This window comes from Pogoniulus pusillus, chromosome 30 (genome assembly GCF_015220805.1).
Source record: "Pogoniulus pusillus isolate bPogPus1 chromosome 30, bPogPus1.pri, whole genome shotgun sequence".
Classification (NCBI taxonomy): Eukaryota; Metazoa; Chordata; class Aves; order Piciformes; family Lybiidae; genus Pogoniulus; species Pogoniulus pusillus.
Genome location: NC_087293.1, coordinates 2,476,511 through 2,495,679, shown reverse-complemented (window position 1 = coordinate 2,495,679; position 19,169 = coordinate 2,476,511). Strand labels below are relative to the sequence as shown.

General features: G+C 44.6%; 1 protein-coding gene and 1 long non-coding RNA gene across 2 annotated transcripts in view; one reads left to right on the top strand and one right to left on the bottom strand.

The window, feature by feature from the left end:
- Positions 1–17,562, bottom strand: part of MAPK1 (mitogen-activated protein kinase 1) — a 35,011-nt gene extending 17,449 nt beyond the window's left edge. Inside the window, exons 1-3 of the mRNA XM_064168769.1 lie at positions 17,167–17,562; positions 1,982–2,164; positions 520–709 (exon numbers count right to left, since the gene is read on the bottom strand). Of these exons, the coding sequence (XP_064024839.1) occupies positions 520–709; positions 1,982–2,164; positions 17,167–17,309 (516 nt within the window). The 5' untranslated portion in view covers positions 17,310–17,562. The remainder of the gene's footprint in view (positions 1–519; positions 710–1,981; positions 2,165–17,166) is intronic.
- Positions 17,563–17,781: 219 nt separating this feature from the next.
- LOC135188666 (uncharacterized) lies at positions 17,782–18,906 on the top strand. Its single transcript, XR_010307780.1, has 2 exons — positions 17,782–18,186; positions 18,664–18,906. It is a non-coding gene; the product is annotated as an uncharacterized LOC135188666 (long non-coding RNA).
- The last annotated feature ends 263 nt before the right edge of the window (positions 18,907–19,169 follow it).

Below are 19,169 nucleotides of genomic sequence, written 5' to 3'. Positions count from 1 at the left end.
AAGACCTTATGATAGCCTTCTAATACCTAAAGGAGAGCTACAGGAAAGCCAGAGAGGGACTTTTCACAAGAGTATGTAACAACAGGACAAGAGGTAAAGGCTTTAAACTTAAAGAAGTTAGATTTAGGTTATGTGTAAGGAAGAAGAGTGAGTATGAGGCCACGGAACAGGCTACCCAGAGAAGCTGTGGATGCCCCTTTCCTGGAAGTGGTCAAGGCAACATGGTCTAGTGGAAATTCCCTCTGCCCATGGAAGGTATCTTTACAGTCCCTTCCAGCCCAAACCATTCCATGATCCAAAGAGGCTGTTTCAAAGTCACCCTCCAGATGGAAACAGCGAAGCATTTATTAAAGCAGTGTAAGGCTGTGCTCTCACTCAAATCTTAGCTATTGTATGAAACCAAATCACATTTGGCAATCTTTCCAGGATAAAGCGCACCTTAGTCACCAGTAACAAAACACCAGTAACAAAAAACATGGCTCTAGCAGGTAGCCAAATCTGTAGGAAACTGCAACTAACCTTGAGATCACAAGTGGTGTTAAGCAGCAAATTGGAAGGTTTGAGGTCACGGTGAAGCACATTGGCTGAGTGGATATATTTTAAGCCTCTCAGAATCTGGTAAAGGAAATAACAAATGTGGTCGTTGCTGAGGTGTTGAGTCTTTAAGAGCTTGTAAAGATCTGTCTCCATAAGGTCTTGCACAATGTATCTGTAAAGCATCAGATGTAAGGCAGCAAAGCAAATGTGGTGCCACGTTAGATACCAACACACAGTACCCAAAGAAGCCTCTCTAACAGCTTTCTCTCTTACTTGCTGCTTTACGACAATCAGAAAACTATGCAGTTTATCCATGCTTTACAAGTTCTGAATCGAATCAATCCTGCTACATGATGCAGCCCATTACAGAATGAAGAGACACCAGCATGTGGTCCTCCTCAAATTAATCATCATAAAACTCTATTTCTCTATGTTAGAGCCTGATTTTTACTGGAATCTTACTATGATCAGATTCCTATCTTGCTTGCCAAGGAACAAAAACTGCTTTTAGTTTAATGAGCAACAAGATTCTGAGATACTTGCTTCATGTTGCACAAAAGCATAAAGGTAAAAGATCTGATAATTTCTGATGAGTCTTCTCTGCCACCTCTCCACTTGAAATATTCAGCTCTTACTATGCTTTACTACAGATTCTTTAGGGTACATTGAACACAAGAGTTTTTCACCCACCAGAACTAAATTCAAATATTTTCAGTCAGATAGTTGCTTTTTTTTAAGATTGGAATGAACCTAAAGAAAGTGGAGGGGGTTTCTGGGGGGTTCTGCTTTACCAGGAATGAGTTATGTAAAATTTGCTTCTCCCTTAATTCAATTTGGCTGCAAAATCCTTGGGGTGTAGTTCCATGACTTGTCACCAAAACAGGATTTTGTGCACTACTGTTGCCATTCCTGGTGGGCGCTCCCATCCTCTCCTCTGGGCATGCAGACTGGATCACACAGCTGGGACAGCTTCTTACAGGCAGCATGCACTGCAGACTAGGGCAGGGGACCATGTTTTGCTTTATTTTATTACTTTTTTTTCCCCAAGATGCATCCATTAAGAACATTTTAGACAATCATAGCAGAGTCTGGCCATTTCATTTTCTCCCCAAAGCAAGCAGTTGTAAGCAAATACAGTTCTGAGATTAAGTGACTAAATAGAATCATCTCTACAGGGTTGAGCTCTGCCTTGGAAGACAGAAATTAACATCTTTTTCTTTTCCTGAAAAAGAACGAGCATAACTAGTGTGCATCTGCATATCAAATCCATCTATGTGTCCATAAAAATGAACACACACTATGAACTTCCCTTTCAATTTGCAAGAGAAACTAACTTTTATTAAAACTCAGTCAGCTGAAGGATGAAAAGGAAGAAATAATCAAAACGGAGCAGGAGGAAACCATCGCTAAGTACACAGAATAACTTCAGACTTTGAAAGGATACACATCTTTCATTTGTTCAATAGTTGGAGCTCTGATAATATCATTTATTCCAATAATATTCTCATGCCTGAAGCGCAGTAGGATCTTAATCTCTCTCAGAGTTCTCTGGCAGTACGTCTGATGCTCAAAGGGACTGATTTTCTTTATAGCAACTCGAACTTTGTTGACGTTGTCATAGGCAGAACTAGAAGAGAATCAATGACATAAGTTATATGGAAAATTGATTTAAAGCAGTTCTGAAAGCAAGAACACAAATGCAGCTGAACAAGGGCTGTGCATTTATTTGACATTTAATTTACCTAACAAAGAAAAAAAAGTTGTGTCTTTTAGTTTGATCAACAGACAAAATGCTGTGGTTCTATCACTAGCCTCTTTCAGTATCTACAAGTCATCAGCTTGCCCAACTGACTTGACAGTCTGATTCTTGTTTACCTGAACAAAGAAAGAAGTGTTCACCAAGAAGTGTTCCGTGGAACAACAAAGTTTGAGGCTTTTTCTATACATTGTAATCAAGAAGAAGTTTGAGGGAAAAAGTTCACCTGAGTTAACTCATTCACCTAGGGGTGCAGAAAGCCTTTGAAGCCATCTTTCAACCAACAGAATTCCACATCCCATGAATAACTTCTGCAAGTAATACCAACTGTCACAACCTTTTACTCCTCCATCAAGCTACACTGTCAGCATCGTCTTCACAAAGAACAGACATGGAAGAATTAAAGGGATGGACGGTTTGTGAAGAGCTCATTCTCAGTTCAGTTCTACAGATGACAGAGCTGGAGAAGGAATGCATCCAACCACACACATGAAGCAAAAGCAAGCAGCAGCCCAAGGAGGTAACAGGGTGATTGTGACCCACACTGCTTCCAGTAATGTTACGTCAGGAGCTCACGATGGCTTTTGTAGCTGTACCAACAAAGAGATCTCAGCATTTCTGCCCCAAAAGCCTACACATTTATGAAGAATATCACAGTTTGAGCCCAATAAAAAGTCCAGTAAAACATACATAGTTTTCTAGAATGTCTAGTATTAGTATTAATAACAATTTTAGGATGTTTTCTATGGTCTTGCATATATGAATCACAAAGCATCTCACTGCAATACTTTTTCTTTCTATCAAAAGCATATGGCCATTTAATTGATTAGAATTCAAATGTCTGTACACGAGTCTTGCTCCTTCCAAATTTCACGTAGATCACTATTGCATTGTTTGGAAAAGAACAAATAATTATGCCCACATTTAAGTGCTTCTGTTAGCCTCAGCTATTTCACACAAAAATATAAATATACTGGAAAGCCAAATGGGGTTCCTGTAAGAGAGTCCCAGAACATTCCTTGAACCTCTCTTACTCTGCTGAGATGTCCAGGTATCTGGTAATCAAGTAAAGCAGAATGAAATATGAATATCCCATTAGAAAAGGAGACCTGAACGGAATTTGAATGCCTGGCCACCTCAAGCTGCTTCTACCACCACTAAGCAGACACAAGATGTCTGAGACACTACTGTTACCACTGTATGCAAAAGTATTTAACATCTCTCACTTTCATTATTAAAAATGCCATGGAATTTGTGCTGCCAGCATGATCTCCACATAGCTCATGCCTGCGTAAGGCCATCTTTGCATGATTTTTCCACTTTGACCTGTCTGCCTCCCTAACTCCAGCCTATGACCACAGACTGACTGCTCAATTTATTTGCCTCTGGAAACACTGAACTCAAATGCTCCAGAGTGCTTTGAAATTCCACATGCTAAGCAAGTATTCGTTACAGCTGCTGCTATTACATATGCATAGATAACACATTAGCAGTTCAGAGGCCCCAAAATAGATAATAACAAAGTGCCATAAGTGGAAGTTGGCATAGCCTTCAAGAGCACTCCGTCTGCAGTAATTTTCTTAGTTAATCAGTTAATCACCTGCGGTGCTTACAATATACCAGTAAGGCAAGTCACAAGGAGAAAACAAACCCAGAAATCATTCTGAAGCAAGAACAGCCTGTATTTGGGAAAGAAATTAAAGAATCCTATGGATCATTTCACCATTGCAAACAAACATTCTACCTCCCTTTTAAAACTGACTTCAGCATTTTTAATTTTTTTTTAATCCCACAATGCAGAATGTTACTTTCTTGCAAAGTTCTGGCCAGCAGCAGCCATGCAGAGCAGGGAAGGGCAAAATGCTAATATTTACCAATTGATGCTGCTTAAATAAAAGCTCCCAATCTCTTACAATATTTGCTAAATCTCTTAAGTTATTGCTTCTCATGCAAAGGTTGGTTAGTGATGAAAAAAAAATAGGCATCTTTCCTTGTACAGATTCAATGAACCGGAATCCACCAGTTAAACAGACCAAGAGCTCCCCTCTTTTAGCAGTTTCACTTATGGTTCTTGAAGCATTCTCTTAGCAAAAGGCCTATGCTGTTACTTTAAAAAGGATGGGCAATTCTGTTTTCAGATGGTTCATCTGTAAACTCATGATTCAGTGTGGAAAAAAGCTGACTATTTGCAGTAAAGATGCAATCAGTTTCCTCTCCAGTGTACATTCTGCATACAATCATTTTTGTGTTCGTATCAGAAGATCTCACTGTGCTCACGCAGCTAAGCATGCACTGCTCTCACCACTGCAAAGCCTCAGCTGAAGAGGGCAAAACCAAAATACTACCTAGCTGAAACATGAAAAGGAACACTGGATTTATTTCTGTGGTCACACTTTCTGAAGTAGGAGCTCTTCTGTGCCTTGAATAGATATATGAAAGCCTGCCTCAATTCCTGTGAGCAAGAAGCTAACCATACAAGCAGCTAAGTACACTCGTTTATTAATACTTTTTCAACTGGACATGTGCTACAGGCAACTGTAGAAGCTACATGTTAGACTGAAATTCAGTGGAACTGGAGTCATATGTGCTCTCACGCACCTATGCTGCACTCAGACACCCCCTTAGCCTATGAAACCACATAGCAATATGTTTCACTACCTAGGAAACACAGCAAGCTAACAAATTCAGGTGCTTTGTAGGTCAGACCGAACCATTTCCCCAAGCTTTCCCTGTTCTTCACAATTTCCATCCAACTGTCATATACCATCAACACCAGATTCACCCACTACCCTCCAGAACTCTGCTGAAGAAATAAGCTGCTTGGACACAGTGTCTATTGTAGTGCTTGCAAAAGAAACAACTACAAAAAGTGCAAATCCAAACCCTGGATGCAGTAACTGACTGCAGTTAACATAGCAGCTTATCACTTGACGCAGGATTCGTCTTGCTTAGCCTTAGCTAGAATTAGAGATCTAATTTTACAACTAATAATCACCTCTGCTGCCCCTACAGTCCACACAGGAACCACTCCACAGACACATCCCATCCACCACCCAGCACATCCCACGTCTGGATTATTTGCATTTTGGAATAGCTGTGCCAGCATGCACAAGTCTAACCTAGGTGTCCAGGCTGCCAGCTTCCACTGCTCTCCCAACAGCTGTTTGCTGTCACTGAAGAAGTGAACTTAGGGCTCCTTCTAAAGGCAAGAATCTTCCATTACCTACACTTCTTTTTTTTATTATTCCAGAGAAGGTAAAAATCTGTGAAGCGGGAATAACGGTTCACATACTAACAACTTTTAGAGGCCAATTTATAGATTTTAGTTTCTAATCACATGCACCAATCACTGCAAAGAGAACCTCAGTAGTCTGTGTTACTCATATCATGATTAATCTAGTTAGTGACACTTGAAATATTCAGAAGGAAGGATTTATTTCCACCCCAGTGATGTGCAGCTTCTCAGGCTGATGCAAGCATTCAGCTGTGAGTGCTATTTATCTGTAATGTGATAAATTTAAATATAGATTTTGCAATTGCCCAACTCTGGTATACACAACATTATTCCTATTTCAAGCTGTGGTTACCATCCTGTGACAACCTGCAACAGCACCACTATTTAGATGCTCTTAAGACACCACGTGAAAATCAATACGAGCCCTAGCAGCACAGTTTATTACTCCTAAAAGTATCTTGTAAACACAGAACAAAGTTTTGACTAAGTAAAACAGCTTGTGCAGCTGTACAAAATAAACAAATGAGCATTTATAACCTGAGATGTTGCACCACAGCTTTTAAAGGCTCCAGCACCATCTTCTTTTCCAAAAGAAGCTCAGGGTGGGGCTGCTTCCAAACGCAATGACCAGGAAATGCTCAGCAGTGTCTGAGCAGTCTACTAACTGCCCAGATGAACCTCCGACATGTAGCCCCTCTCCCATTAACTCCTCCTCAAGGAAGGAAAGCTTTTCACTAGACACACTGGGCCAAGTGCCAAAGCTTAGCTCCTTCTGCCCACAATGGCTGCTGCATGTTCTTCTATCCACTCCTTCACGTTTCGTTTTGGAGCAGAACTGGAACAAGTGAGAGCATGCCGCAGCTGCCGGGAGGAAAGGAGCCAGCTCCTGGCAATTGCTGGATCCCACAGAGGGCTGTTTCTTCATAGAACCACTGTAAAACAACTGCCTTCTCTGGCAGCATCCCCACCCTCGATACACTCCTCTGCCACCTTGTCTGAAGGCTTACCCCTTCATGGAATATTCTTCCAACACTTCTAGGATCACTCACCCCATGGCTGTTTTACAGGCTGCTCTCAGCATTTGCATGCACACACATAAAAATACACAATGCTACCGGCAGCATCCTAATTACAACTCTAAATAAAAAGCTCATTTGAAGTTTAAGAGGGATATTTTATCAGTAGCTTTGTGTTGCTGTGGAAACAAGATTCCAAGGGCATATCCAGGGACAAGCGTTTTTCTGAAATACTGAATAATTCTGCTTGCAACCAGGAGAGGAAAGGCAAAAATAATTCCCAGCAAACAAGCTGATCTGTGAAGATCTTCATCTTTTCACTCAGTCTACATTTAGTTCAATCACAGACATTTCTGTAAGATGCTGACATTTATCAAGTTACGATGCAAATAGCTGAAATTTATTTTTAAGACTGCTGTAAGTAAAACAACACAGCACTTGGACATAGTAATAGCCAGCAGCACCGTAACAGACTGTTCACTACAATCTTTGGGGGTGGGAGGAGGTGGCGTTATGGGCACCAATTCGTGGAGGGAATTGTTTGTCTCTTTGTTTTATCAATCTTCGTTGTTCAAGAAAAGAGATTACTTCTCTTGGTCCCTTCTTGTGTGCAGTTTTCTTTCTATACCATCAGCTGTGAAGCTGTGACTTCAAAACATCATACATGCCTACTTTATGCCACTTCAGTTCAACTGGTCTTCAGAAAATAGACAACTCCTACATTTTAGTGTTCTACTTCTTGCCTTCCCACTTAACCTCCTCATTTTAGAGGGTTACAGGTTCTCTGCTGCCAAGATTTCCTTTGATAGCATCTCTGCCAAATTTAACATTCAGGCAAACTTCACTGCTATCTTTAAAAGCCCCACACGAAATAAACACCTCACAGCACCCAAGTGCCTTTGATAAGCCATCATGACTGTAAATATCACTTTCTTCTCTACATATAAACTTAATGACAGTTCCTGTGGGAATCAATTTCAAGTGAAATTTTAAGAGCTTGACAGTATCTGAAACAACCTAAGGGCTCAGAGAATTAAAAGGAGCAGTTGTGGTTCACTCTCCCCTGTGCCACACAGCCCTACCTCATCCTCGCTTTTTGGGTTGCAGCAGCGATTTTCTCTGTGCCAGTTCAGAGAACTGCAGAAGCTCATGTCAAAGTGGGTTACAAACAGGAGCAGTAAGGAAGTCTTCACCTGTGCATTCCTATTCCCTTCCTGTGTCAGCACTGGCACTCACAGGGGTTTGTGTCAGTCACACCAACTTACCACCTTTATGTTTTACTTTTTATGATGCAGCTTTTCAGCTAAAATCAGTTTTCTCACACAGCTAACTCCAGAGCAGTGTAAGCACCAGCTGAGGAACAGCACAACCCAAGGCATGGAATGAAAAGCTACCCCTTTAGCAGCAGCACAGCCTGAGATCAGCACAAGTCAGTCATGGAAACCACAGCTTTTCTAGGCCCAGCCATCATGAGAGTTAAACCTCCACACGAGCTGATGCAGTGCTGACTTCCTCCTCTTGTGCTTATGGCTTCTCAAGAGGCAACAAAAAGCCACCAAGACAGCAACCGCAGGTCTGTTACATACCCACTGTTACTCCAGAGCCTGGAAAACAACCACCACCCTCCTCTGGCAGTGAAGCAGAGACTAGGAAGGTGTGCAGCAAACATGTCCCCTTTCCTAGAGAGAAGGGCAGCACTGCCAGAGCTGTGAGGGCTAACAGTATTAACAAGCCCTGCAGCTTGCTTTACTCTCTTCTCTAGCAAGGTTCTCATTTGACTTATACTCTAAAATCGGCTTTAGATAAAGGAAATACACAAGATCCAAGCAATTGCTACATTTTCCATTAGCTTGTTTGATTCCACACAAAACAAATCTTGAGAAGAGACAGTTCACAGTACTTCACTGCAATAGAAAATGAATAAAATAATGAACAGAATCACTCCTGCACACTCAGAAGCAGGGGTCCTCCTAAACCCGTAGAAACATCAGTGCAAAGTGAAACTTAGCACAAAGCACCAGAGAAAGCAAGCTTATTGCTGCTGCCCACTCTGCCACGGTTAGTGCAGCATTCCACTTGCAAAACAAAACAAAAACCCCAAACCACCAGCACAAATGTGCATCTCACCACTATCAGAAGTTACTTCCCTCCAGCATCAGCTTGCAAGGCAGTTTTTGCATGGTTTTTTTCCCCTTTTTTTAAAAAGACAGGCCAACTGTGAACCCTCGACACAGTAACAGTTTTGCATTCTGCTCCGACCAGGTATCAGCATCGAGGCACGTAGGCTACTGTAACTTAAAAGGAAGAGATTTCACAATGATGGGACATTCAGAAAAAAACCAAAGCAGAAGTCAGCCAGACTGTCATTTGGGGTAATTTACACCATCCAAAACCCAATAAAATTGAGCAGATTCCAGATGAAGCAATTTGAGGAGTATTGATTTGCGGTGCTCAGATGAATTCCAAGTTTTACTCAGGACACATCAGCAATAATTTGTGAAGCAAACTCCTCCAAGCAAGTGAGGAACTGCAGCGACAGCTGCTAATTTTACAAAACCTGCAAAGTGAGGTAATGGCATATTATAAACTGTAAGCCTAATTGCAAGTTGCTGGTACTTAGAACATACTGGCTACATAGACCAATTGCTTTCTACCATGTAACAAAAAGTCTCATTTGCATTCTAATCACCACAAAGTATTTCAGCATTTCACAAAAATTCTCTTAAAATACAAAATAAGAAGTTGTAAGAGAAAAGATCTTCCCCTTAACAGAATTTAGGCCGTTGTGATTTTAGCTAACATTAAACAAGACAGTACAAACCTGTGCACAACTCCACTAAAAACTGGAGCATCATAAGGATTCTGCCCATGTCTCACAGAACTGTGTTTCCGTCCCAGCCTTTCTGCAAGCCCTGTACATAAACACACACACACACACCCCTCGGTATATTCACCCACCATGGAGAGGCAGCTGGGTAGCCACCTTTCAGCAGCCCTTCCTCCAGCCAGCTTGCAGGCAGCCAGGGCAGCAGCAGCTCCCTGGGTGGAAGTTGGGTGCTGACCCTTCCGCATTAGGTCTCACTCAGCAGAAAGGGGTGCAGACAGCAATGGACTCCGAAAAAGAAACCAGCCTACCGCACTCTGATGGAGTATGAGAAACCTTGTCTTGCCAACACACCTACCAATATCTCACCAAATAACTCCATATGAATTGATGCCATTTATTACTGCTTTACCTGGTCGAAGCTGATAAAGTAATGCATATTGAGCTTTTCATGTGCCTTACAAATGGATACGTTTCAGAACAGCTTTTTATGGCTGAAAGTTGTACTAAAGCAAAGGAAAATAAGCTTCCTTCTGAAAAGGAGATTCATTCAGAAGCAAACAAACATCCTTAATAACTGACCTAACAATTAACAGAACCTGGATGTTACACAGATAAATCACCTGAAACAAATGACTTCTTGCTGCATTTCACATACAATTTAATTTACCTTACGTCACAGTAAAAGAAAAGTCCTGCTCTAAACTATGTTTATAGCTCCATATGCTTTGTTTGAGCGATCTGGAATCAAAACCAAATATAACTGAAATCACTTCATAAAATGTCGTGGAGTTTAGTTTTTTTCCCAAACATTATTTGATAAGTTTCTAAAATACCTCACTTTAAGTGCAAGTATTTTCCAGATCATCAGGACAACATCTAATTTCCTCCATTATCAGTGCCTGCTCACAGGGATGAAGGCCAGCCAGGGTCTGGGCTGCATTACTAAGCCAGCAGATCCAGGTAAGGATTCCTGTTGTGAAGCCACATCTAGAATACTGCATCCAGTTACTCTCTTTCCCAGCAGAGCTGCAAGTCCAGCAAAAAAAAACATTAGGATGCAGAGAAGGATGAAGAGAAAAACTAAGGAAACCGATTTTGCATAGGCTGGGGCAGGGAGAGAGTATGGGAAGCATCTAATTTAAGTAACATATAAATGAGGACTAGAGAAAATTGATCCAGACTCCTCAAGAGTAAAAACTACAAAGGACAAGAGGCAACAGTTGCAAGCTGCAGCAAGGAAAGCCCTTGCATTAAGGGCAAAAGTTGCACTGGGCAATTGGTTTAATGCTAGAAGTGGAAGCTGCCCAGAGATGTGGAATCTTCATCCCTAGAGACTTTGGAAATACTGAGTAGACAGGTTGAGTGACTTGATCTGCACTTGACATCAACCCTGCTTTGAGTAGGAGGTTGGACTACATGACCTCAGGAAGTCCCTTTCAACTATATTATGCTGTGAAATATTCCACAGCAAGTCATCACAAAATATATTTAAATAGCCAACTGATCAGTTAATTCATCTCCAGATCACAGCTGAAAGCTATGACAAACATTAAAAAAACAACATGAAAAGTACTAAAAAAATTACTATGCTGGAGAAGTATCAGTTTGCAATTCAAGTTGAGCTGTACACCTACTCAGTTTACCAACTGAGTCATGAAGATGATCAGAGGGCTGAAGTACCTCTACTATGAAGACAAGCTGAGAGTTGGGGTTGTTCAGCCTGGAGAAGGCTCCAGGGAGACCTTCTACTATTAACTCTTCTCTGTGTGTAGGTTCCCACTCCGAAACAAGGAGCTCACTGAACTAACATAGCCTGGTGGCCTACAAACACACACCAATAAATCCATTGGTGGAACTGGGGAGTCTGTCACGTCTCTTCGAGGGAGTCTGACGTCTCAGATGTGACCGTCCAATGCAGCCTCTTCCTCAGTGGAGCACCACATAGAATCTCTTTGCTCTAGCAAAACACCTATTTTTAAGGCACTTGGAGAAACTTTCCATCTTTAAGACTTTACCATTGTCAAATCTGATGGAATGCAGGAAAAAGCAGCGAGGAGCCAAAACTGAATGCAGAACCACAGATGTGACCTCACCAAAGCCCAGCACAGGGCCACAATTACTTCCCTACTCCCACTGCCCACACTACTGCTGATTCAGACCGGGATGCTGGTGGCCTTCTTGGCTACCTGGCCACATTGCTGGCTCACCTTCAGACAGCTGTCAAGCAACACCTCCAGATCCTTCTCTGCCAGGCAACTTTCCAGCCACTCTGCCTCCAGCCTTGAAAGCTGCATGGGGTTGGTGTGACCCAAGTGTAGGACTTGGAACTTGGCTCTGATGAACCTCACACAACTGGTCTCAAATCAGACTTTTGCCCATCCATGCAGCCTGTCCAAATCTCTTTGCAGAGCCTTCCTACCTTCAAGCAGATCAACACTCCCACTCAATTTGTGTCACCTGCAAACTTCCCAACAGTGTGCTCAATGCCCCCATCCAGATGACTGATGAAGACATTGAAGAGAACTGTCTCCAGCACTGAGCCCTGGGGATCACCAGTAGTGACCAGCTGCCAGCTGTGTTTAAGTCCACTGGCCCAGCCAGCCAGTTCTTAACCCAGAAAATTGTGCACCCACCCAAGCCATGAGCAGACAGTTTCTTCTGGAGAATGCTGTGGGAAACAGTGTCAAAGGCTTTACTAAGGTCCAGATAAGCAACATCCACAGCTTTTCCTTCATCCACTAAGTGAACGCCTTGTCGTAAAAGGAGATCGGATTTGTTAAGCAGGACCTGCCCTTCATGAACCCACGCTAGGCCTGATCATCTGGTTGCCTTGCACGTGCTGCATAATTGCACTCAAGATGATCTGCCCCATGACCTTCCCCAGAAAGGAGGTCTGACTGACAGGTCTGTAGTTTCCCAGACCTTCCTGTAGATGGACATCACGTTTGCAAGCTCCAGTCAGCTGGAACCTCCCCACTTAGCCAGGATGGCTGGTACATGATGGGAAGTGACTTTGTGGGCACTTTCACCAGCTCCCTCAGCACCCTCAGCTGTTTGCCATCCAGCCCAAATGACTTCTGTGTGTAAGTGGTGCAGCAGGGCACCAACCTGGTTACCTCTCATCTTCCGTAAGTGCTAAAGACAACTCTGATAGGAACAGAGGGTGCCAACCACCTGCTGCATCACCAGGCACAGCAGGAAAAGCAGCTCCTTTCATGTTCCCAGGTCAGGTTAAGCAAGTGCTAGAAGTCTGATTGATGGAAGGGAAATGCTTACCTAGGCCTTCTCCCTAGAGGGAAGAAGCCAGTAACTACCCACCAATTACATTCCCCAGTTCTCTTCTCTGATCCTTCCACTAAGGAGTATTTATTAGGGTTGGCTGACTTGTATCAGCTCCCGGTTCTCCTTATCACACACACTAGAACATGCTAATGACCAGGTATTGAAACCCATGTACTCCCTAAAATTTAGCACACATAAGCAGGGACATGAATCTCCACACTTGTGCTGTCACTAAAGGGTGCTCTCTTCAGATCGATGCATCAGTTAACAGAAAAAACCCTGCAGGCTGTTTCTGACCCTTGCCACTGAGCCAGTCCTCACCAGATCATCAATCTGACCCTCACAGAGGGATGCAAACGCTACTCTTTTGTGTAAGGATGGACAGCCTTGAAAGAAAATGCTGCACGACCATCAACCCCTTCAGCCTTTTTACCTTTTAATATAAATATCTATGCCTTGCAGATCACGCTAGTCCCAATAGTTTTGAGTCTCTTTATGAGCATACTTCTCACATTCCATTTTAAATTATCCATCCTCTAAAAGTAGGGCCCTTCTGTGACACAACAGAAAGGAGCAGAACTCTGGAGAAACTACTGCCAAATGTTTTAAATAATCTTTTCACTATTCTTTTAACATTCATCTACTGACTACCTTAACCTCTAATACCACTCTTCTACAGCACATCAGTAACACAAAGATGTCTTTGTAACAAAACGGTCAAATTCAGGCCAAGAAATGCAAAATTTGAGCTTCAAGACTGATTTCTTCCAAGTGTATTCATCTTTACTGTTTATATGTGGTTATTTGCAACAGTGCTAATACTTCACAGTCACATAAGCCTGATGACAAAATGGGGTTTCCAAAACCCAGAATACAAACATCCCTATCACATTCCCATTCACTATTACTTTCCAAAAAGTTTACTTGGTTTATATTGTCAATGTATCATTCTGACCAACTGGATGAAGAACAACTCACACTGGGAATTTAAAGCTCAACACTATCATGTTTTTACTGCTGTTTCTGTGTTTAAACTATAGCTTGTGAACAGGCTGCTTTCCAAAAGAAAAAGGAGGAGACAATCTCAAAAAGTTCTTCCATTTTACAGTGCCTGAAAGGTACTTCTGAAACTTTCAGACTTGGTCTAAAAGTAGGTCTCAGCTCATTCTGAGGTTGATAAACCACTATCATAGAGGATTGAAAAAAAAAGGAAAGTCACATAAAGAACTTCACACCAAGCCCCCTCGAATCATCTCTTAATCAAAAGAGAAGAGGAAGAAAAATAGAATAAACACCACATTTGCATATACTTGGATAAAATTAATTCATGGTAACAAACGTGACTGCATGACTAAATAATTGTCCAAATAATGTCCTGCAGTCCTAGGAAGTGCTGAGGATTTGGGCTAAAACTTTGTTGGTACTGTGGTCATCCCCTACTTTCACATGCAGAAATACTGAAATCAAAACAACAGGTTAGAAAAGGATATTGACATGGATACCCACTTACTAACCACTTCACCCCAAGCAACAAAATTCCCAAGCTAGAGGCAAGCCTCTATCAAAGGGAGAACATTTTTGGCAGAGTTGAACTGGAGGGCTTTGCCTGACAAGGTGCTTTTTCTGCTTACAAAGCTGAGAAACTGCAACCACAATACAGCAGTAAATCTACTGCTCTGGTAAGTCTATTTTTACTCAAAACCTGATTATGTTAAAAATGACTACACCAGGGAAAAGAGTTAAATGCCTTTAAGGGTTCTCAAATCCAGATGAAAGAACATTCATATACAGCCTATTCAGTGAACATCCTCCTCTATTTCTTGTGCTGTTATTTTATGTTGTGATCAATATTTCCCAAACATTATTCTCTCTGCTGCAAAATCAAAATGGAAGACAGACTGTAACAGCACTATCCTAAGAATACTTAATTTCCCCTTTATTAGTATAATTAAAAGGATTTTACTGTTTTCAATTCCCTAATACAATAATGCAGAAACATAAGAATTAGGGAGAAGGAGGAAAAGAGTGAAGGGTTTTAAGAGTTAAGTGACTTGTTTTCGGTATAAGAAGCCTTATGGCACAATGCACTTGTAAATAACCTGCCCTAGCCTCTCTCAGGTCGTACACATTAGCTGTGGGTCTAAAACAAAACCATCAGGGCCTGCTTTGCTTTCTTTCATTAAAGTCTACAAATTTAAGTGGATTTTGCAGTTGCAGGAAACATCTCCATCTGCACCCGCACAGCTTGCCCTCAACCCCACCCCTCAAGGGAGAATCTCTGCAGAGCCTCACTGCATTAGCAATCAAATCAAGCTAAGAAACACACAGCATTAAACTGTATAACCTATACATCTGTTGATTGATAAACAATCTTATTTAACCATAGCAGCCTGGATGTTAGACACTACAATGCATTCCAGTTGCTATGGCATTTAGCTGCAAGTGCATCCAACACTTTTCTTATCAAGCATACAATGTATGAGACTTTGCTCCCAGTCTAAGAGCACAACACACCCAATTTAGTATTTCATGTTAATAATCTTAGAGCAGAAAACACAGGAGTATGTTTGAGCTGAACCAGACACTTGGCTTTTTTATTAGCAATTTTGCAAGGCATTCTCAGCAGACACGCAGTTTTGAAGTTAAAACTGTAACTTTATATAGTTTTGGAGGGGAAACAGTTTTAGTACAGAACTTAGTAGCAAACCATTTAGAGGGGCAGAAAGTGGCTCGGTTTCCCCTGTGTGTGCTCACTAGCATAGTGAGGCCAAAAATGGGCATCAGCTGCCATCAGGCTGCTGCTTATAATCTTCGATCTGCAGAGAAATATTGTAGCTTTAACGCACTGTCTGTTAAACACATTTTTAATACCCCACTGACACGAACCAGCCCATACTCAGCACACACCTTACAAGCGCAGCCCCCAGCACCTTCCGAAATGGGCCAGCAAGTGTAAAGCAGTGCAGTCGGTGCTGAGATTATCTGCGCGGCTTTACTTGCCCTTGCTCAGATGATAAAGCACATCAGAATAAAACACAGCCTGTACCATAAGTTACATTAACAAACTCTGGCCTGATACACTGCTGCGATTTCTAATGCTCACACAACAGCAAGGATATTTCTACGCTGTAAACAGGATTCCTGATTTACATGTGGAAGGTTGTTCCCACAGCGAAAAAAAAAAGTGAAGGCCGCGACTCAAAACTTTGTAGGGGAGGCTCACCTCCCAGTTGAGCTCAGGCCTAGATGAAAGCTGACATACACCCTGAAATACAAGATGACTTCATCTTAACAGGCCAGCACAATTCAATGCTACATGCACAAAAATCTGTATCACGCAGCTGAAGGCTGTGAGGAGCCTTTGCCCAGAAACTCACCACTTTACACCAGATGAAGCACCCGAGAGAAAAATGAAGAGTCATAGCCTGTAAACCTCATTTAGTACCCCTGGTCAAAAAACATGCTGAAGAAATGGAAGAAGTGATGGGAGAAAGTTGACAAAACAGTAACAACAACAAGAAGTTTTTCATCTGCATCCCATAAATTATTTCAGAAGCTGGATTTTTTTAACCTGTTACTAACAGAACACAACATGAATTCCTAAGTAAGGTCATCAGGTTTAGCACTCAGCCACTAGATACACTATCACACAGCATCACTCAACTCATTTACACTGCTAACCCCCTCACACACATTTCACTCTTACAACGGTGAGCTCCCATTTTCAGTACTCTGTAGCCCATTCACCTCGCTCTTTTGGCACGGCAAACGCACACGATCGCTGCTTAGCGAGACTTAGTCCGAGCCGCTGCCACACAAAATACCCACGAGCTAGAAAGGCTGGAGGGAACTTTCGCCTGCACCCGTGATAATTCAGACACTCATCGGGCAGGCTGTGCAGCACCGCCAGCACGTCCTACGAAAAGCCAGGTAGGGGCAGCAACTCCTATGCACAGATTCACTTTTTCTATCAACCTAGGGGACACGCAGCCAGGTGAGTCTCCTGCGTACAGAGGAGCACAAAGGGAACCGCGGGGCTGCAGCAGGATTTTGCCACCTTTTCCTCTTTCCTTAACATTTGCAGTCACACTGTGGAGACGGAGAGAATAAAGAGAGCAACCAACTTCAGGGGCAGGAACAAACAATATTCAAGAAAATAAAGGCGCAACTGAAAGGAAACGAGACGTTCAGCTGCACCTACCGAAGGCGGAATTTTTTCGGGGGGGGGGGGGGGGGGCGGGAGGAAGAAGCGGGAGCAAAGGAGGGGAAGAGTGATGTCGGAGGGGCAACCTCGAGAACGCAGAGGGAAAAGCAGCGCTGAAGAGGGCAAAGCTTGAGTCCCGGCTTCCCCTCCCCCGAGGGCAAGGCCCGGGCCTCTCCCTCCTGCAAGGGCGGGCCGGAGCCCGGGGCCGGGCCGCGGGGAGGCTGCGGCCGGCAGGGCGGCGGGGAAGGAAAGAAGGGAGTTGTTCAGGGCAAGGGCGCTGCCCCAGCTGGGATCGGCACCGGCACTCACCACACCATGCCGTAGGCCCCCTCGCCGATGTAGGAGAGGTTGGTGTAGCGGGGCCCCACGTCGAACACTTGGCCCCGCACCATCTCCGGGCCCCCGGCGTTGGCAGAGCCGCCCGCAGCCCCGGCCCCCGACACCGCCGCCATGTTGTCCGTGCCGGGAACCGCGGTGCCTGCGTGCGGGAGGGGGGGAGGGGATGGGGGAGGAGGAAGAGGAGGAAGAAGGAGGAGGACGAGGGTACGGATGCAGGAAGGAGGGAGGAAAAGAGGCGTCGCCCGCTTCGCCGTGCACCGGCCGCTACCGCGGTCTCCGAGCCCCCGTCAGCGCCGTCACCGCCGCGGCCGCTCTGAGGAGACGCTGCCGGCCGCGCGCGCGCGCATCGGCCCGGGCCGGGGGAGGGGCGCGAGGGGTGTGGGCTCGCGCGGAGGGAGCGGCAGCGGGCGGGGGGCGGGGCCGGGCGCGAAGGGGGCGGGGCAGTGGGCGTGGTCAGGGACTGCGGTAACCGCAGCCGCTGGGGAGGGGGCGCGGCGCGCGGGTCACGTGGCGGGCGTGGCGGCGCTGCGGGCGCGCGGCCGCCCGGCGCCATTAGCGGCGTCAGGTGGCGGCGGGCGGGGGTCGGGGATGGGCTCGGCCGCGGGACAGGCCGGGCCGGCGCCGGGCGCAGTGGGGAGCAGAGCCCCTGGCTCCGGGGCGCCAGCCCGAGGAGGCCTCGAGAGCTGTGCCTGCACCGGCTGTGCCGCAGGCCCTGCGCCCCGCCGAGGCCTGCTAGAGCAGGCGATGCGTGTGCGCTCTGTGGGGCCGCGCTCGGTGCGGGGCGCAGGATGGGCGGCAGTGAGTGAGTGCGGGAGAAGAAAGCGCTTCTCCTGCGTACGAGGCGCTGCCCGTGCCCCAGACGGGCTGTGTGCAGTTCTGGCCTCGCTACAACCTCCTGCTGTCGCACAGCACACGGTTATTACATGCGAGAGCTGAACTCCTGTAATAAGGGCATGTTTATTTCTGACGTTTCCTAACTTCAGTGCATAGGTTTGCAACCTCTATTTTGCATATTGTTTTTATATAGAGTTACATTTTCCTCTTTAGTTGCTTCCTATATAAATGTAAATAAACTCGAGGGTTGGAGTAAGGTGAAAAGTAGTTGGCAGTGGTTTGTGATACTGTGCCGTGGTCGCTGCTTGCAGCAGTGCCTGTCTGTCCTGTTTCCCTAAAATAGCTTGGGCTGGATCTGGAAGTTCACAACGTTTTATGCACAAGGATCATAATTCCACTCTGATGATCTTCATAAAGGAGATTGACCTCTGATCTGGAGTCCTGCAGCCCCTGTAGCTACTCTTGCCACAGCTGCTTGAGGCAGGCTCTATCTCCCATTCCTCTGAAAACATGTTCAAATACCTATCTTGATAGACCTTAGCTCCATGCTTGTTCCAACCCCAGCCTGGCAGAAGACCCCGGCATGGAATCATCTGATTACCCTTGATTATAATGCTTTTTGTTTTTTCACAGGTAGTTACCAGTTTTGCATTCCTGCATAGAAGTGCTCAGCCAGAAGCTGTTGCATGACAATCCAGTTGCTTTCAGGTTCTCAGCCAGCTGTACTTTACTCTTCTGTCTTCCAACAACTCCATCAGCTCTGCTATCATCTCTACTGGCATCTCTGCCGGCAGTCATGCGGCTTCCTGTCTGTCTTGGTCTTCAGAGTGTTCCTGCCAGTATCCCCTGTTCTGACTTGCCAGGGAGGGCCTTTCTGCCATCCCACCTTCTGTCACGACTTGCTGCAAGTCCTTTGCCATTGACTGAACAATTGCAGTTTTCTTTAGCTGCTTCTGGATGCTGATTACAATTTCCCAGCATCCCCCAAAGCATCTCTCTTGCTGTTTGCCCAGAAGTCGAGAGGGAAGAGTTACTGGTTTCAGCTGCACAGCCAAACGGCAGCCCCGAGCCTCTCCTTTGGTGCAGACCCCTCAGCAGGCTCTGAGCTTCTGATGCAGCCCTAGCCTGGTTTGATGGAG